The sequence below is a fragment of the Vipera ursinii genome (genome assembly GCF_947247035.1).
Source record: "Vipera ursinii genome assembly, chromosome: 8".
NCBI classification, from domain to species: Eukaryota; Metazoa; Chordata; class Lepidosauria; order Squamata; family Viperidae; genus Vipera; species Vipera ursinii.
The window spans coordinates 1,184,182-1,203,838 of NC_139519.1; the positions used below are offsets into that span (position 1 = coordinate 1,184,182).

The 19,657-nt window shown below is 47.2% G+C and overlaps 2 protein-coding genes across 3 annotated transcripts; both read right to left on the reverse strand.

Moving 5' to 3' along the window:
* Positions 1-1,915: 1,915 nt before the first annotated feature.
* On the reverse strand, positions 1,916-13,344 carry DDX56 (DEAD-box helicase 56). Of its 2 annotated transcripts, XM_083368647.1 has the most exons (14): positions 12,784-13,344; positions 12,520-12,681; positions 12,276-12,436; positions 9,536-9,706; positions 5,990-6,080; positions 5,569-5,813; positions 4,977-5,099; positions 4,714-4,827; positions 3,795-3,889; positions 3,531-3,607; positions 2,898-2,987; positions 2,668-2,773; positions 2,332-2,411; positions 1,916-2,180 (listed from the first exon to the last, which is right to left on the reverse strand). In XM_083368647.1, the coding sequence occupies exons 1-14, from the start codon at positions 13,327-13,329 to the stop codon at positions 2,124-2,126; spliced, it is 2,118 nt and encodes a 705-aa protein (XP_083224773.1). In that variant the 5' UTR covers positions 13,330-13,344; the 3' UTR covers positions 1,916-2,123. The 2 variants fall into 2 exon arrangements, 1 of the variants encoding a protein (XP_083224773.1); XR_014493194.1 differs by lacking the exons at positions 1,916-2,180; positions 2,332-2,411 and having other exon boundaries at positions 3,808-3,889.
* A 1,010-nt stretch (positions 13,345-14,354) lies between these two features.
* TMED4 (transmembrane p24 trafficking protein 4) lies at positions 14,355-16,818 on the reverse strand. Its single transcript, XM_083368844.1, has 5 exons — positions 16,625-16,818; positions 16,442-16,542; positions 16,240-16,365; positions 16,002-16,148; positions 14,355-15,424 (listed from the first exon to the last, which is right to left on the reverse strand). The coding sequence occupies exons 1-5, from the start codon at positions 16,779-16,781 to the stop codon at positions 15,275-15,277; spliced, it is 681 nt and encodes a 226-aa protein (XP_083224970.1). The 5' UTR covers positions 16,782-16,818; the 3' UTR covers positions 14,355-15,274.
* Positions 16,819-19,657: the final 2,839 nt, after the last annotated feature.

Genomic DNA, 19,657 nt, shown 5'->3' on the forward strand with positions numbered 1-19,657 from the left:
GCGGTGCAGAAGGGAGGGAGGGTTGGGGCAGCGAAGGGCAATGGAGCAACGGTCATGGTCAAAAACACAACACAAAAAGAACAGTGAGATAAGGACAGGGATGCACGTTCAAGGCCATTGTGAGACTGAAAGGTAAAAACAAAGGAGCCCAGCTTTGTTTGATCTTGTGGTGCATACTCTTCCATTGAAAATGATGGGCGAAAGCCAACTATCTCGACAAAGCCACATCATTCTATTGCCAAAGAAAATGGGAGTTTTGAATCATTATCAACAAAACCACTGAAATAACAACAGGCTCTAAGAATTTGAAATGGAGGAACTGAAAGACAATTATTTGCTTGGGCTTCAGGCCAAGGGGAAAAACACCATAAAGTGGATATGCAAGAATGTTAAGAAGGGAAGCATCTAAAAGCTCCCCCAAATGAATGGAATTCTGTCACTGAATAAAGAAAAGACCCAACCCAGACTGGCTCCAACCAACATTGCTCACTTCTGCAGAATTGGATTTCACAGGTTATTTTCGACAGGACCTGTTCGGAGCAAGCATAGCTGCTACACCTATTTAAACAGGGAACATCAAATGGCTTCCACCTGTCACTTTTCAGCAAAAGGTTTGACACTCCTTGGATATCTGATCAGCTGCGAGGCTGTCGTTTCAAAGGGAGGCCAGACAGCCACTTGTCCGGGATCCTACTTTAATTTGGATTCCTGGGCTGAGCAAAGGCCAGACTCAGGGTCTTCAATGGTCCTTTTCCCTCACATGCCAAGCCTTGCCATTTGCCTTCCTTTTTCATGCTTCAAATTTTTATCAAAATATAAAACACAAAGGAAAATAAAAATAATGGGAAACTAGAAGGAAAAAAGAAAATGTGGCTCTTTTTAGCACATAAGATAGCAACATTACAGCCTCAACTTTTTACATTTACACATTAGTACACACTATCCATTTCTATAATAACAAATCTCTCTAATCAGCACAACCAGAGTTTCACTTTTTTTCATCCCAAGCACAAAATCTAGAAGTGATCTTCTGGTGAAGAAGGCCCTTTATATATGCCCTGTTAACCGCCCTGAGTCCCTTGGGAGAAGGGCGGTATAGAAATTGAATAAACCTAAACCTATCCCCTTCTCTCCAAGGACACAAAGCTGCACAGAACGGCCTTTGGCCATCTGCCTTCCTGACAGAGCATCTGCCCAAAGCCAAGGAACTCCTGCCCTCTGCCCCCTGCCTTTTCCTTAGGACACCTTCCTCCTCCCCTCTGAAATATCGCACAAAAATTGCCATAGCTCTGGCCCTTTAATAAAAAGGGGAAATCCCCCCTCCTTTCTAGGTGAAATTTGGGGCTGTACGAAAATGGGGGACAACACAGCCAGCCACTCCAAGGGTGGGCCCTTTCTGCAACCCTGCTTGCCCTCCTGATCCCTGCTGTGCAACGTCACATCAGACCAGGCCACACAAGGGAACACCCTGAGCCTCTTATCCTGCTTCTTCAAGGTTTACAATCCTGTCCTGGCCTTGACGCCTGATAAGGCCACCAGCCCGGGCAAGAGTCCACCAGCTGCATCTCAGCCCACTGGTTGGCAAGGTGCCCTGGGGTCGGCTGCTTCAGCCTGCTGAGGGGAACAGGACTTTTTATGGCAACAGGCCCTGACCAGCGGTTTCAGTTATCTTGCCTTGGGTCATACACGCAATCCCACGCATGTAGATCTATTTATGTGAAGATAGTATACGCCTTTGCTCCATGAACTGTACTGGTTCCCAATGTGCTTCCCTGAGCAATTCAAGGTGCTGCTTGTCATGAGACTGAGCTGTTTGTGGGATCCCCTTCCCCACTTGTCTGCTCCTTTAAATTCCACACACACAAGAGCATTTAACACAGTAGAAGTCAGAAATTAGCATGAGCTACTCGTCACATGGTCTTTTGTCTTGGCAAGTGTAAACTGAGCCAACTGGAATTTATTTAGCAAGAGGAGCCAAGTGACTCTTAAAAAAAATGAAAACAGGAGAGGGTGGTTTTATTGCACTTCTGACATCTGGGAAATGAAAACCAGACTCTTGATAACTTCCACTCGTTCTGCAGCTGGTAGGAACCAAGGTCTTCAGAGGCTTATTTGAGCTTTGCCTAGGTCCGCGATTTCTTCTTGGTGTTCTTGAAACTGTGCAAGGGGTTCCTCTGGCTCTGCAAAGGGGGTCGTGGCATTAGCCCCCTCAGGACAACCTGAGGCACATGGCTGAGAGAGCTCCGGCCAAGCCCTGAGCTACCAGGCTCAGCCCGTGGAGTTGCTCTCCTGGGAATGGGGGGGTGTGTGTTAGCAGAGAAGAACACCCACCTGGCTAGTGAAGGCCGAGCATTTCCGACGCTTGCGTTTCCCAGTGAGAGGTGGAACTGCTGGCCGGAGACCGTGAGGCACTACAAGAGGAACAGCCTGTCAGATTCCAGAAAGGCAGACCTCCCCACCCCATTTTGTTCAGACCCTGCACATCACACCAATGGGCTTCAACATCCTTGGGAACCCAGTGAATACTTCTATCAAAAATCCCAAAGGTGAAAAACCCACTTAAAAAGAGAAACACACATATATACTAGAAAGAGGGGAAGTGCCAAGTCTTTCCTAAATGCGGGGAGATCTTTTCTTTCCCTCCCAACAGGGGAGGGAGATGCCTACCCAAGTATTCTGGGACATTGCGCAGGTGAGGCTTAACAATTGCCGGGTGAAGGGGCTTGTCATGGCGCAGCAAATTCAGATCCCGAGGATTGTCTTCAAAGTATGTCTGAGAGAAAAAGCCAATGGGCTGATCAGCCTCCATCAAGCACAGAACTGGACAGATGCGACTACTGGGAAGGAGAAGGGAGCAGGGAGGATTGGGGCCAGCTTCTCTATCCCAAACAGGATACCTTGAGCTTCTCTGAGTTGAGCAATTCTTCTTTGATTTCACGGAGTTGAGCTTCTTTGATAGCCTGCTTGGTGACTGACCGCATGGCATCCTGAGGGCGGTGGGGGGGGAGGAAGGAGAGGAGAGGAGGGAGAGAAAGTGCTAGAGGCTTAATAATGCAGTGCTTGCTTCATGCCTTAAACCAGGGGTAGGCAACCTTGGCTCTTTTATGACTTGTGTTTCAGGAATTCTGGGAGTTGAAGTCCACAAGTCATAAAAGAGCCAAAGTTGCCTATCCCTGCCCTAAACCAACCACTGATTTTGCTCAGACTCTGCATAAAGGCCTCTGGAATGTTCTATCGTGTCTCTCTGTTCTACTATATTTGGCCTGGATTCCCTCCAATGCTTCATCATAGCCACTTGCTACAGAAAATAACTTTCTTTTCCAGAAAGTTTCTCTTGGAACCCTGATGGCAAAGATTCAATGCTCACGATTCTCAGCAAATGCCCCAGCTTCCGTTTTTCCCCAGGAGACAGCAATGGCAATGCAGCTCTTGCTTACAATTATGTAGGTGAGAACAGCAGCTGGTTTTCAATGCAGCCATGTCTTTCCCGAGGACCCATGTTGGTCTCCTCCATGCATAACTGTTATTACCTGACAGCGGTAGCGGAGTCCTTCGATCTCCCCCATCTGGAACTGGTAGGGTGTCAAGGTGTACTTGCTTGCGCTCTCTAAGGGACCAAACAAAGAAATGGGTCTGGGGGAAAGGCATGCATCGCTCACAACACACTGTGACCCCAAAGCTGGCCAGGGAGGAAGACACCAAGAGACCTGGCCCTCAGTGCTCTGGCTGATTTCTCCAGAGCCTTGGGGGACACCCACCCTCTTCCCTGTCCCCCAAGCTCTTCCCTCACCCACCGGCCGTAAGCACCTCTTCAATCTTGGCAAGCAGAAGCCTCTCAGAGGGCAAGACAAAGGTCAGGACGGTGCCTGGGTTGTGAACACGAGCTGTCCTGCAAAAGAGAGTCAACAGCTGACACACCAACACCCTGGGCAAACAAGGGCTTCAAAAAACAGCAAGAGGAACCCTTGTGCCTCAGGAAATGACGGGTGAGTTGCAAGAGGGAGGCTAGGATGGCAGCTGCCTCTGGTCAAAAAACAGGCAGGAGAGCAGCTGAACTTCCTTGAGAGCACCAGCACCTGGTCTGCCTGTGCAACTTCAAGCACAGCACTTGCGCTTACTTTGTTCCCAAGTAAACCTTTGGGGATTTCAGAAGTTTTCACCTTATTTGCAATTTTTGGCTGTTTAATCCTCTTCAAAGACAATTAAGATCTGGGTGCATCTAGTCCTCCTCTCTCTCTGAGGTTCAAATACTCAGGAGAATTTGAAAAGCTGCATTACACCCACATTTTAGTTATAGGAAGAGCAAAACAGATCTATGGTAAACCTGTGTTAAGCAGAAGCAGATTTTTTTGATTTTTCAAATAAAACCAGAAACCTATACCCAGAACAAGGAATATGAGTTCTTGCTGGATTATTTATCATCCTGGGGAAAGTACATGGCAAGATCTTAGTGGGAAGTGGGCAGAGAAATGCTTCTAAGGAAACAGAGTTGTGTGGAACATGGAAGCATTCTCCGCTCCACGTTAAAAAAAACCTCAACAGGTTCCAAAAGCAACAGAATGTGCCTTTTCAAAGTAACCCAGAAGCCAAGTTTCGTGCCAGATTCATTACTAAAACTGCACACGTTTGGCACACTAGGCCAGAGCCTTGAGAGGAGCTGGGCATTCCTGCATTGCCACATTTCTGCAAAAGATGAACGCTGCTGCCACTGACCTGCCTGCTCGGTGGATGTAGGATTCAAAGGAGGGAGGGAAATCAAAGTTGAAGACCGCGGACACATTGTGGAAATCGATGCCTCGGGAGACCCCGTATTCCTGATCTTTGCCCCTGAAAGGCAAAGCAGAAAGACAGATGGAGACGAAGTCCAAGGAGGCTACTATGGCCTGGCTATCAAGACAAAGAGGAAAACCTGAGGCCTCTTGAATCCACACTTGCATATGAAGAATGTGAAGAATTCCGAGGGGAGCAAAACTCACTTTTCTCCTTTGGTGCCCTTCTTCCTTTTCCTGCTGGTCCCCTCTGGTTCTGCCAGGTCCTGCTCGTCTGTCGCAATGATGTAACTGTAGATGCCCCGATTGAACTGGCTGATGATGTGGAATCTGGTAGATTATTAGACCAGGAACTTTGTGGGTTAGGATTAGTGGGTTCTTTCCAAATCCCTGAGATCATCAAGCCTCCCCACTTCCCAGCAGCTGGAAGCATGGCTGTTTGTTTATTCATGTCAGAAGCATCACAACTAAAATAAGGCATACTATATGACACAAAATGTAAAATATAAAATACAAGCTAAACAGATCTTGCCCAGAAACTAGCAACATTCATTGTGTTCTGTCGTGCTGTCATGAAGTCCTCTAACCCTAAACCGAAGAATGCTTCTGTTAACACATTCAAGCGTCCTCCGGGCAACATCTTATGGCTGGGCAATCCTTTCAATCCAGAAGCATCCGAAGCGGAGTGAGCAAGCAGGGTATTTCCTGGGAACACAGCTGCACCCTATCCAGCAAATATCGGCCATTTCTGCCAGCAGCCTTTCCTCACCCAACCCCAAACTCATCTGTGGAGGCTCACCGGGACTGAGCGGGGAGCTCTGAATTGAGGACACAGGCAGCGATCCCAAACTGCTCCAGGAAAAGTTTGAGGCGGTAGCAGCGGTCAATCCTGCGGACAAAGAGGAGAACTTTTCCCCGCACCAGGGAAAGCTTTAGGAGGGCATAGAGGAGCAAGAATTTGTCCTCTTCGGTCTCGCACTGGATCTGGAACTGGCTCAGCTGGGAGCTATCTGGCAATGGTGATTCTTGCAGCCTGAGAGTCACCTGCATAAGAGAAGCATGAACATCTGCTTATTAGACAACCACAAGAACGCAGCAGGTGGCTTCTTCCAGGCTCCATGCCACCACAGCTGGGCAAAAGCCAAACCCAACTCAAGGCTGGCAAACTGCAGTACAACACCTGTTAAGTCAGGCAAGTACCAAGCCAACCCATTCCTTACAGCGTTGTGCAGCACCAGCTCCTTCAGTGTCTGCACGTCCTCATTGAAGGTAGCTGACATGATGAAGGTCTGGTAGATCTTGGGCAAATGGCTGCAGAGAAACAAGACCGCATCAGCTATACGAATGAATGGGTTGGCAGATCAAACCCAAAGCGCGCCATGCCCCACCCACAGAAGAGAATGAAATGCCTCTGAGACAATGGCCGCAGAATAGTTTAGTGCAACTATTCTTGCATAAAATAATAAATCACATAAAAGCCTTAATGTTATCACAATGGAGCTATTTCTCCACCTTTTCCCCAATAACAATATGCTACGTTTTTTGAGATCAAAACATTCCAGGTTTGAAATAAATGTTTCAAATGCTTCAAAGTCAAAATAAAATATCTCCTGTTCTACCGTTATACTTCAAGAATTCCTCCAAAAAACCCCAACAAGAATTGAGTACAATCCCCTCTTTGTAATGCAAGCAACAAAATTAGGCAGGGAGTAAATTAAAGCTGAGTGTTGCCTTCCAACCAGCCTATTAAAAGTTGATCATTTGAAAATTATCACAACCAATAACCATATTTAATTTTTTTGTCCCCATAATGTTTTAAATAAATCCAGCTTTTAGTACCGAGGCCCCAAGCTGTGAGCTAAATAAATACAAACAACAGTATTGATGGAAACTTGAACATGCCTAAATCCATCCAGTGTTCTTCTGAATCTTCTAAATCAGAACCACAGACTTTTGGAAGTTTCAGGGCAAGTATGATGAACTGAAGACTTCTCTGCAAAAGCAGAACCAAGATCTGTGGTAAAGACCAAGGAACTGGGAAGCAGACCAGTTCCTAGGAAACCTTACAGATAAAAAGAGGGCAGGAGATTGCCCACATGTGCTCCAGACAGCTGCTCCTCACTATAGGACAGCAGTTTTCCAAAGGTTTGAACACTGGGAGACAAGGAATCTGCCACATTGCTCACAACCGCAGTGGGTCCTTTTAAAGGAGACCAAGTTTGTAAACCTCACTTTCTAATCAGTGTACGAAACCATCTTAAAGCTATTAGAGACTTTCGGAATGACGTTTAAAATAATCATCAAATGAGTTTTATCTTCAGCTCTGCATAAACGAAAATTTAATTTTAAGCATAAGAAGTTAAAGAATTTGAAATAAATAGCAAAAAAACTAAATAAGATTTTGGAATTAACTATAAAAAATAAATTGCTCCTCATGGGACACAGATTTATTGTGGCTATCCTAGCTACTACAAAGTCATAACAAAGATGTTACTTTATGATTTTAGAAACTGGATGGTAGAGGGGACTAAAAACTCTAAGAAGAAGGAAAGAAAACATAAACCTGTTCATAGTGTCTGTTCATATTTGGGCTTACAAAATGACAAAAAGCATTATAATACTGGAAACATTAAAGGAGACCTCTGAAAAATGAGCCAGAAATTAGTAATTACATTAATAATGATTAATACAGTCATGGCCGAAATCGTTGGCACCCCAGAAATTTTTCCAGAAAATCAAGTATTTCTCACAGAAAAGTATTGCAGGAACACAGGTTTTGCTATACACAGGTTTATTCCCTTTGTGTGTATTGGAACACAACAAAAAAAGGGAGGAAAAAAGCAATTTGGACATAATGTCAAACAAAACTCCAAAAATGGGCTGGACAAAATTATTGGCACCCTTAACTTAATATTTGGTTGCACACCCTTTTGAAAAAATAACTGAAATCAGTCGCTTCCTATAACCATCAATAAGCTTCTTACACCTCTCGCCCGGAATTTTGGACCACTCTTCCTTTGCAAACTGCTCCAGGTCTCTCTTATTGGAAGGGCGCCTTTTCCCAACAGCAATTTTAAGATCTCTCCACAGGTGTTCAATGGGATTCAGATCTGGACTCATTGCTGGCCACTTCAGAACTCTCCAGCGCTTTCTTGCCATCCATTTCTGGGTGATTTTTGACGTATGTTTGGGGTCATTGTCCTGCTGGAAGACCCAAGATCTCAGACGCAAACCCAGCTTTCTGACACTGGGCTCTACAGTGTGACCCAAAATCCTTTGGTAATCCTCAGATTTCATGATGCCTTGCACACATTCAAGGCACCCAGTGTCAGAGGCAGCAAAACAACCCCAAAACATCATTGAACCTCCACCATATTTCACTGTAGGTACTGTGTTCTTTTCTTTGTAGGCCTCATTCCGTTTTCGGTAAACAGTAGAATGATGTGCTTTACCAAAAAGCTCTCTCTATCTTGGTCTCATCTGTCCACAAGACGTTTTCCCAGAAGGATTTTGGCTTACTCAAGTACATTTTGGCAAACTGTAATCTTGCTCTTTTATGTCTCTGTGTCAGCAGTGGGGTCCTCCTGGGTCTCCTGCCATAGCGTTTCATTTCATTTAAATGTCGACAGATAGTTCGCGCTGACACTGATGCTCCCTGAGCCTGCAGGACAGCTTGCATTCCTTTGGAACTTGTTTGGGGCTGCTTATCCACCATCCGGACTATCCTGCGTTGCAACCTTTCATCAATTTTTCTCTCCCGTCCACAACCAGAGAGATTAGCTAAAGTGCCATGGGTTGCAAACTTCTTGATAATGTTGCGCACTGTGGACAAAGGCAAATCTAGATCTCTGGAGATGGACTTGTAACCTTGAGATTGTTGATATTTGTCCACAATTTTGGTTCTCAAGTCCTCAGTTCTCTTTCCGTTGTCCATGCTTACTGTGGCACACACAGACACACAATGCAAAGACTAAGTGAACTTCTCTCCTTTTTATCTGCTTTCAGGTGTGATTTTTATATTGCCCACACCTGTTACTTGCCCCAGGTGAGTTTAAAGGAGCATCACATGCTTGAAACAATCTTGTTTATCCACAATTTTGAAAGGGTGCCAATAATTTTGTCCAGCCCATTTTTGGAGTTATGTTTGACATCCAATTTGCTTTTTTTCCTCCCTTTTTTTGTTGTGTTCCAATACACACAAAGGGAATAAACCTGTGTATAGCAAAACATGTGTTCCTGCAATACTTTTCTGTGAGAAATACTTGATTTTCTGGAAAAATTTCTGGGGTGCCAACAATTTCAGCCATGACTGTATCATTAATGATGATGTCTGCTTCTATGGATAGAACATGTCCAAAGGATATTAATGAAGGAAGGACAGATGTGGAACAAATTTTATCTGTCTGGAAAAAGTACTGAAAGTGGAACTACAAATGACGAATCAAAAAAATGATTTAGGAAAGAACACTTTACTGGATATACAAAAGAAAGTGTCTGAAGTTTTAAAAATGAAAAAGGATAAACCAAGAGAATCACCTGGAAATGTTTTTCATATTGGACTTACAAAGGTGGCATGTTAAAACCTTTGAAGAAAACTACGTGATGGGATAAAGAGAAATCAATTCTTTCATTTTCTCTTATACTCTTTATTATTTTTTCCTATTCTCTTTCTCTCTGTTTGTATTAGTTTTTACCATTGTAATTAAAGTTCTGAATAGAAATTATGCTGAACCACAGAATCACAGCACTTCAGATTCAGAACTCACCAGAGGAGATTCTTCAAGTCTTCCTCAAAGCCAAATGAAAAAAGCAAGTCAGCTTCATCTATCACCAAAATTTCTAATGAATTCTGCAGTCTCAAGTTTTGCATTTGTAGATGTGCCAAAACCCGTGATGGTGTTCCTATCACCACATCTGGTTTCTCCATCAAGAGGGGTCTGCAAGACAAAAGACTGGAGGGTAAAGACCAAGTGCTGGAGAAATCACAGGCATATCCCTTTGAAAGAGTGCTGGGGACACTCAAAGCCAGCGGCATCATGCAGATGGGAACTCTTTCCTCTAAGATTTTATTAAGAATTGTGATTATAATAGTAAAATGCAAACTAAACTTAATTTACTTACTGTATGGTGAGATGACAGATACACAAACACACACACACACACACACACACACACACAGAGAGTCCACATAATAAATACAATGAATAAAAAATATAGAGAAAAATGAAGAATGTATATTTGAAGTATTACAAATTAACTATATTTTTCTACGTAATTTTGCCTTTAGATTCAAATTACCCATGTAGAGAGCAAAAATGAAATTATTGTTCCTTCTTTGGATAAGTCATTACCTGATGACATTTTATTCGATAATTTTGTTGATCCCCAAAATATTTAAACATTAATCACAATTATGTGATCAATCGAAACCATATTAAGGTTCATTGTTTGTTTTTCAAAAGTGATACATGTTCAAATTTAACTTTCTACTTCTGAATCTGATTTTTGGTTGGGTGGATTGCTTTCAATTTATATCTCATTTCTATTATTATTGTTATTATGAGCCATGGTGGTGCAGTGGTTAGAATGCAGTACTGCAGGCTAATTCTGCTGACTGCCAGGGGTTTGATCCTCACCAGCTCAAGGTTCACTCAGCCTTCCAGTTTTCCAAGGTCGGTAAAATGAGGACCCAGATTGTTGGGGGTAAAATGCTTACTTTATAAGCTGCTTAGAGAGTGATGCAAAGGACTGTGAAGCAGTATATGTCTAAGTGTTATTATTTTTATGAGGCAGACCACAATGCATCCTGGAATTTTGATCATAAATTGTTAGTCATAAGTTGAGGAAATGCATCTGGCCTTGATTTTTTTGACTAAAGTGAATCAGTGTGGAGGTTAAGGAAATCACCTGAACATTAAATGAAGCCAGCATATCCAGTGGGTGGCTTTTACATTTTTCTACTGGAAAATGGCAAAAAACATTGGAAATCACAGTCACATGACCACAGAATGCTGCAACTGGTCATGAACACAAGCTGCTTGCCAAGCATCCAAAATGCGATCAAGCGACTACCAGGAGGCACTGGCAGTTGTAACTTCAAAGAAAGGTTGTAAGCTACTTTAAAAGTCCACATAACTTTGAATGATTAAATGACAGATCATACTTCAAACTTGTACATCTGCTTGAGTTTGCCATAATTAATTGTCCAATCATAGGTACAGCATGCAACCTTTTTTTAACTATTTCTGTTAAGTAGGCTTCAAATAAAGCAATCTTTATCTTAAAATTTCTTTAATGCAGAAAAGAAGGAAGTCTTCTATTATGGCCACAAAACAGAAAATATACAGAACAATCCAGGGCCCTAGAAGTCCAGTAGTGGCAGAGAGAAATGGCAATCCTTTGCCATTTCAGAGCTGCAGAGGGACAGATAACAAGGGTCTGTCTCTTGGTGGTGCAGTGGTTAGAATGCAGTACTGCAGGCTAACAGGGCCAGTGGTACTTCCCAGGAAACTGGGCTGAGAAAGGGCAAGTGGATCATGCGCCTCTAATTCATTCTCACATTAGAAAACATAAGCGCTAAACTGCTGGTTTGGGGTTCAAATGAGACACATGTTTCGGCCCATTTAAGTTTTGTTTTGGATACAAACTAAAATTGGGTTTCCAAAAATAGCTTGAGCTATTGGGTGTAAGAACAGAAAAAAACCCGTAAGTGTTGGGGCTGCCTAACTACTAATTATATATATAAAATGAAACGATAACTTCCTCACCATTAAAGAACATACACAAGAACAGAAGTAGGTGCCAGGGAAGAAAATTTTAGATATGACCAGTTTTTTATCAGTACATTAGCCGCTCAGTGAAGAACCAAAATGCTATCAGGTAACAAAGAAAAGGCAGTTACTCTTTTTTCAATATGTTTAACCATGAAATTGTGAAAAGCTAGATGAAGGAGCAGGACTGAGGTTTGAGACTGGTATCTTTTCTGTGCCTCCAAATCAGTCTCATCCCCTGATGACTGCCCGGACAAGTCCCTGTAGTTTTGGTGGAGTATTTTTGAAATGGTTTGCTGTTGCCTTCTTCTTAAGGCTAAGAGGCAAGGACTGCACAAAATCACCCAGCTGGCTTTGTAGCCAAGGCAGGACTCAAGGTCCCTTAGCTTCTAGCCTGGTGCCTTTAACCATCACACCAAATGGATTCTATGTTTCACTTAAATGTCCTGGACAATTGTATCGTAAGACTGAAAAGGAACTAGCAAATCCCTTGGCTGAACCCTCATGGGTTGGTTCTCTATTGCGACTACGTGTGGATAATACGGCTTCCTTTAAGTACCAGAAAACACACAAAGCAAGGTGAATTGTGTTAAGCAGCTTAATGTCTCTCTTCCTGTGGGGACCGGGCGGGCAGCTTCATTCGCGTGGCTGCCGGCCGCTCGCGCACATGGAGCTGGATGCCAAACCCTTTCCTCTCCGCGCCAGTCCGCAAAGCCCGAGCTCGCGCTCTGCTCACCTCTGGACGGCCGGGTCCTCCGGGCCGGCGAGGTCCACGGCGCGCACGTCCCGAGCGCAGTAGGCGGCCAGCCGCTGAAGCATCCGCAGCGCCTGCCGCGCCAGCTCCCTGGTGGGCACCAGCACCAGGCCCCGCACCGCCTGCTCCGCCACCAGCGCCGACTAGAAGGGAGCAGCCCGTCAGGCGAGCCCGGCGGTACCCCCTCCCCGCGCCCCCGGAGCGCTGAAGGCCGCGGCGCACTCACCGCTTTGGCGGCCAGCAAGCGCTGCAGCAGCGGCAGGGCGTAGGCGCCCGTCTTCCCGGAGCCCGTCCTGGCTCGCGCCAGCAGGTCCTTGCCCTCCAGCGCCAGCGGGACCGCCTTCTCCTGGATCGGGGTCGGTGCGGCCCAGCCCAGCTCGGCCACCGCCTGCGGGAACACGCAGCAAGCGCCCCCGTCAGCACCAGCGCCCAGCGGGGCCGCCGCCATCCCGCCCGGCCGCCCATTCGCCCGCCCGGCCGCCCGGCCTGCCTGCAAGATCCGCGCGTCCAGCCCCATCTGGGCAAAGCTCCGCTCCTCCGCCGCCGCCATGCTCTCGTTGCGCCCGCGCGCGCCGGAAGCGGCAGTGGGGTCGTCGGGTGCGACCAGAGAGCCGCACAAGCAGAGCGCCCCGGTACTGCCACAGCACCCTCTGACGGTGGGCGGGCGACACGGCAGCCCCTCCGGAGGCCCCGAAAGCGCCTCCGCCCCTCGACCGAGAAGCGTTGTCCGGTCCCGAAGGCGGCCCGCCCCGCAGCGGCTCCCTCTCCCGGGGCTTGGGAGAAGGCGAAGGTCGGGCGGCCTGCTCTCTGAGCCTTCCGCTGGTGCGGGCAGCTTTGCCGCCCCTTTTCCAGGGCCGGCCGGCCGGCCTTTATTTGCCGCCAGCGGCTCACCCTCCGGAAACCCGGAGCCCCCTGCGGTGACGGACAGGTCCGGCCTATGGCGGGGGCCGAGGCTGCCGGCAGCAGCCCTCCCTCTGCCCGGGCGATCCCGCGGATAGAGACGAGGCCGCGGGCGCCGGGACCCGCCTGCGCTCATTTACGTTGACCAAGCGGGGCTTTCCGGCCGACACAAACCAACGCAGGCGGCCAGTTGATGGCTTGTGATGGATTTCAGAGCCCAATAAAGGGGCATATTTGTAGCTCAGAGTTAAAGCAAGCCTTCCTTGGTATGCTGAAAACTTGGTTGTTTTCTTGTACACGTTGCATTACCCAAAGTAGGAATCAGGCTCAAGCTGACAGCACCGAGGTATTTCAGAGCACAACACAATTCCAAGGATCTGGCTGTATGGGGTACAACACTGTGATAGGAGAAGGGGGCTACGTATTTTTATATACAGGTGGTCAATTTACAATTTACCCCTAAGCAAGACAGCTGTTAAGTGAGTTTTGCTCCATTTTACAACTTCTTGCCAGTAGTTAAGTGAATCATGAGTTAAGTTACATGGTTGTTAAATGAATTTTGCACATCAGGTGATTACATGACCCTGGGACACTGCAAAAGAATAGAATAGGAATAGAATACAGCTGGAAGGGACCTTGGAGGTCTTCTAGTCCAGCCCCCTGCTCAAGCAGGAGAACCTATACCACTTCAAACAAGCAACTGTCCAGTCTCTTCTTAAAACTCTCCAGTGACGAAGCGCCCACAATTTCTGGAGGCAAGCTGTTCCACTGGTTAACTGTCCTGTTAGGAAGTTTCTCCTTAATTCCAGGTCGCTTCTCTTTGATCAGTTTTGAACCATTGTTTCTGTGACCCTCATAAATATGAGTCAGTTGCCAAGCATCCAAATTCTGATCATGTGATCATAGAGATGCTGTAATGGCCATGTGAAAAATGATAGATCACGTTTTTCAAGGCCGGTGCAATTTTGGTCACTAAACGAACAGTTGTAAGTTAAAGATTACCTGTGAAGCAAGAAACCCTTGGGTATGGATCCTAGCATTTCTTGTGGAAGTGGCTAAATGGATTTTTTGGCCTTTTTGCTGTTAAAAATTTGTGGACGTTTACAATTCAGCAAGTTTTCATACTTGCTTTTATCTACTTTTCCCACCAACATATAAAGCCTCTTTCAAAAAAGCTTTATTTTAATCCAAAACTGTAACAAACGGGCCTCAAGACAAATTTGCCCATGCAAACAGAGAAGGAAAAAAATGCCCATTTTCAGTCCTGCTACTTCAGAGGTCCAATTCTGCTGCCAAACTGCAACAGGGTTGTTCTGTAGCTGGATTATTTACAGGTTCTATTTCCAAATTGCAGAAAGGCTGGTAAGAAGAGGTAACACCACCTGATGGAGAAAACCCTTTCTGTGCTCTTCAAGGAATATCTCCATCTGATAGCAACTCTTAAGTCAAACTATTTACAAATTTAAGGGGCTTCTTTATTCAACATTTACAACAAACCTGGAGGCAACTTCTACTACTCCCTCATTTGCATTGACTCCCCAGCCAAGACAATTCTGTGCTTAGAAAACAGAGAACTACTAAGAATTGAAAACACTGCAAGAAATCCTTCGATCCCCTGGATGCCTGACAACCACTGAAATGCTAAACAATATTTCAAACAATATTTGAACAAGGAAGGCGTGCTAGACAGTTCTGATGTACATTTATTTTTCCCTCTGATTGCATTCTGTTGAATAGTTCCTAGAGTTATGGGGGCCTTTAGAAGAGCTTTTAGGCAAACTGCAGCTACTACAAAAGTAATGGAGGGAATCCTTTCAGTCTTTTGTAAAGCAGCTTCTTGGAATGTTCCAGGAAGCTTGACAACCGAGGAAAGCTATCCTTACTCACCGCTAGCTTCACATGCTTCAAAGCACAAAAATATGGTAACGTTTGAGATGTTTTCGTGGATTTATATAATTAGGCATGGGCATTGCCTGCTGTGCTTCTTTCTCAGTTTAGTACTTAACTTAAAATCAAGATTTCTTCAATGGAAAGTAACAACAGGGCATTGATGAATAATGACCTATGTGATGCTGAAGACATTAAACCAGTTTTTTGGCTTCAAAGAAACTCTTGAGGTGCCTCATTTGCCAAATGCCCGTAAGGATAAGGATGACTGTCTGCGCAATGGACCACCACAGCACCCGCTGGTTGGTGCTCTCACTGGTCATGCGGAACCTCTCCTCTCGGAACTGCAAAGAAAACACAGCGGCCAGTATCAGAACACGCCTAGCCCAACTCTTCCTGTCACACTTCATTCACTGTTGCCATCCACCTGTCCAAGGACTAATTGAGATGCAGAACCTTTCCAGTTTTGCATTCAAAGCATCTTGCACCACCTTGCCTATCTTGTTCCATGCAGAAAGCCAGCAAGTTTACCCAAAGTAAAATACTGTGGGCTTTTTCATCCACCTCCATCAATAATAGCTTAAAACACTACACAGCAACCACTTTCTTCTGGCTCAAGAACAACACAACTTCTAAGGACCTTTCCGATTTCCCTGGGGTAATCACGTCATGACATCTTTCCTGTTGTGTCCAAAAGTGACACAAGCTTGACAGCCTTAGCTGTTCTGGCATCAAAACATTATTTTTCCAATGCCATCCACAGGATGTCTAATGTCAGTTTGGCCACTCTTTATCTTGGAGGGAAATTAGGGCTGCAGTGACTGGCAATGTACCTGTCATTTCCATCAAAGCAGGAAAGCCCCCCTCTTGGCTCACCCCGTGGCCGGGAGCCAGCCTGGGGGGAGGGGCTGGCAGGCTCACCCTTTGGTAGTTCTGCTCCTTCTGGATCTGCTCCACCTGGTCCAGCAACTGCCTGGCTCGCAGCTGCAGCTCCGTCAGCTTGTCCTTGGCAGCAATCTCTGGGTAGTTATTGGCGTGCTCGCCCACCTGGATGTCCAGATGCACCCGCTGCACCAGAGACACAGCGCGTTGGGGCGGGGCCGCCGGGGCAGGAGAGGGGCGCGGGGAGTGTGTGTGGCTTCCCCGCCCGCCCGCTTACCAGCTTCCCTCCGGCGAAGAGCGCCAGGCGGGTGGAATTGGAGTGCAGGCAGATCTGGTGCTCGCCGGGCGTGTGCGAGGTGAAGGTGAAGCGGCCCTCCGAGCCGTACTGCCGCGAGAGGATCACCTGCGGGGCGGAGGGGGTCAGCGCCGCGGGGCCACTCCCCCACCCAGCCCCCCGGCCGGGGCAGGGGCCGCCTCACCTTGGCGTCCGGGTCCCGGACCTCCACGAACATGCCTAGCCCCGGCGTGGAGGGCAGGAAGGCCTCGGCCTGCTTGTCCCACAGCTGCGTCCTGTAGTTGCCTGGGGGAAGAGGAGGAGAGGGGGCGGTCAGCCGGCGGGAGGGCGCGCCCGGCCCCCTCGGCCCCCCGCCAGACCCCCGCACCGATGACCATGGTCTCGTCCGGGATCTCCTCGATGAAGCAACGCTTCTCCGTCTCCCCGATGTGGAAGTAGAGCGCCCGCGCGGCGCGGCCGGCCAAGAGCAGCGCGACCAGCAGCGCCACGAACCTCCCGGCAGCCATGGCCGCCCGCCCGCGCATGCGCCCCCCGTCACGTGGCGCCCTCCGCAGCCTGCCTGGCCTCGGGCGGCAGTTGGCCCTTCCTCGGCTTCTTCGGGGAGGCGGAGGCCGAGAGATGGTGATACCTGCGCGGAAACTCCGGCCCTGACTTGCTATGGGGTTGAACATCTAGTCCACGGGTAGGCAACCTAAAACGCTCAAAGAGCCACTTGGACCCGTTTCCCACTGAAAAGAAAACACTGGGAGCCGCAAAAGCCTTTTGAAAGATAACGCTGTGTGTATCTTTTTTACCTTTATGCTATGTGTAAAAAAACTATAGTGTGTTGCTTTTATGAAATCAGTGAACTATAAAGAAAACATTTTTTTATGCCGGAGAAAGAGGGGAAAAAACCCTTTTTCCTTCATTCCAACAGGTGAAAACAATTTTAGTAGCTTATCTATCATGTTTAAATATTTATCCCTATATTTCACCTCTTAATTTAAAAAAAATCAGTTTTCATTAAACGTTCTTTACTAAAAGTCCAGTAAGGACAACCACATATACTCATATTTTCTCTCCCTCTTTCCCTCCCTCCCTCTCTCTCTCTCCCTCCCTCTCTTTTTTTGCCCTTGGTCTGCCAGTCCTCTTCCCCCACTCTGTGTTTTGTGTGTGTGAGAGAGAGAAAGAGGCACTTGCCCTTCTCTCTCTCTCTCTCTCTCTCTCTCTCTCTCTCTCTCCACAGAGTTTGCGCCAGAAGATGATGAAACAGGGCGCTTCCCCCCCACCCGCTATTTCTCTTCCTTCTTCCATCACTTCTTCAGCGCGCACTTGCTGGGAGCCCACCCAGATCTGAGCATCTTGGATTCTGACTCTTTCTCCCCCAACCTCCTCCCCCACCCCGACATTGGCACAGCCCACCCCCTTTTTCCCATCCTTCCCGTGAGCATGTGGGGGTGCGCCTAGCTTGCGATGGGACCAGCATGGAAGGCAATGCCGCTGCCGCAAAGAGGGTAGCAGCCCAGGCACAGCAGCCAGAAGGGTGGCTGAGTGCCCCCTCCTGCCCCTATTAAGCTCTCCCCTCCTCCCTCCCTGAGCCCAGCCCTTCCCCATTACTCTTGAGCGCCATTGCGAAGCTTCAGTGCAATTGCGAGAGGGGCAATCAAGGGGGCTGCGAGAGTGTCAAGGTGCAAACTTTGTGCGGTGCCAGGCTTAGGGTTTTTTTTAATGTGGCATAAAATCAGGAAGGGGAGGGCTGGCTGGCTGGCTGGCTGGCTGGCTGGCTGGCTGGGAAAACTCCCCCTCTTCTGCCTTCCCAGGAGGAAAACAGCATCTCCCCTCCCCAAATTCTCTATCCAAACTAGCTGCTGGCAAGAGCTGAGATGATGCGACTCCCACCTGATTTGACTCCTGCTGGCGCCCTACCTGCCAACCCTGACGCCGCTACTTCAGTCTTTTTGGGTAGCCCCTGGCCCAGCCAGGAAGGGAACTTCTGGGGATGGTGTCCCGGAAGGGGGCCTGAGAGTCTGTGCACACAGCCCAGCTTGCGATCGTGCTTAGAGAGAGACAGACAAAGACAAAGAGGCACGATCAGCTCACTGACTGGGGATCACAGGGGCTCTGCTCCCTTGGGGCCGTGGCTTGTGGGAGGGCTAGCCCGCTCAGCAGAGGTTCCAGCGGGCCACTCCCAGGGGGGATCCCAGGGCTGCCCGGCCACATGCACCTCAGACAGGGCCAGGCCAGGAAAGGGAATTCCTGGTGGGGCCCCCAGGCACAGGGCCAATCAGGAGCCCTGCAAGGGGCAAGTCCACATGGAGAGAGAGAGAGAGAAGGAAAGCACAAGTGCCTCTCTCTGTGTCTCTCTCTCTCTGCAAATGGCAGAGGAGGCTGGGAGCCGCAGGAAAAGGCTGAAAGAGCCACACACAGCTCCAGAGCCATGGGTTGCCGACCTGTGATCTAGTCAAAATACAGAATAACAAGAGTTGGAAGGGACCTTGGAGGTCTCCAAACCCAGTCCCCTCCTCGAGCAGAAGACTCTGTTCCATTTCACACATGGCGCTGTCCAGTCTCTTCTTAAAAGCCTCTATTGATGGAGCACCACAACTTCTGAAGGCAAGCTGAACCCTGATTAATTGTTCACACTGCTAGGAAATTTCTCCTTAGTTTTAGATTGGAGCTATGTTTGTTACTTCTTGTCCTGCCCTCAGGTGCTTTAGACTTAGAGAATAGGTTGACCCCCTCTTCTCTGTGGCGGCCCCTGAAATATTGGAAAACTTCTATTATGTCACTCCTAGTCCTGCAACTATTCTTCATATGCTATAGTCTCCAGTCCCATAACCATTTTTGTTCCATAACCATTTTTGTGCTGTTCTCTGCACACTTTCTAGAGACTCAATCTCTTTTTTATTTCACAGAGACCAAAACTGGACATGGTATTCCAAGTGAAGAATGAGGCAGTACCAGTACTTCATGTGATCTTGATACTATCTGTCTATTGATACACACTAGGACTGCATTGGCTTTTTTGGTAACTGCAGCACATGGCTGGCTCTTACTTAAGTTGGTGTTCACTAGGACACCTAGATCCATGTCAGAGTTACTGCTTTGAGCCATGTACCACATATTCTATACTTTTGCATTTGGTTTTTCTTGCCTAAATGGAAGACCTTACTTTAATGGATCCCCCATTAAGAAGCAATCCTAGGAAGGAATAAAAACTTAGAAGAATGCATGTGCAACATGTCAATCGAAATGAAGGAAATGTAACAACAGATACTCAGAATTACGAAGTTACAAAGTTGGTAACAAAATAAGCAGCAGAAATCATAAGTAGAGACAAAAGGACACGTAAAGCTTTAACCAAGGGACAACTCCGTAGACTAAAAGCAAGGTAGAACTCCAAACAAGCTTTGTGAAATGT

Coding starts and splice junctions, on each gene's coding strand:
- TMED4 (XM_083368844.1), bottom strand. CDS start 16,781: ATGCGCGGGCGGGCGGCCATGGCTGCCGGGAGGTTCGTGGCGCTGCTG. Junction 16,543..16,624: donor GGACGAGACCATGGTCATCG/GTGCGGGGGTCT, acceptor CTCTTCCCCCAG/GCAACTACAGGACGCAGCTG. Junction 16,366..16,441: donor TCCGGGACCCGGACGCCAAG/GTGAGGCGGCCC, acceptor TCCGCCCCGCAG/GTGATCCTCTCGCGGCAGTA.
- DDX56 (XM_083368647.1), bottom strand. CDS start 13,329: ATGAGCGCAGGCGGGTCCCGGCGCCCGCGGCCTCGTCTCTATCCGCGG. Junction 5,814..5,989: donor AGCTGGTGCTGCACAACGCT/GTAAGGAATGGG, acceptor TCTCTTATGCAG/GTGACTCTCAGGCTGCAAGA. Junction 4,828..4,976: donor AAGGGCACCAAAGGAGAAAA/GTGAGTTTTGCT, acceptor TTTGCCTTTCAG/GGGCAAAGATCAGGAATACG.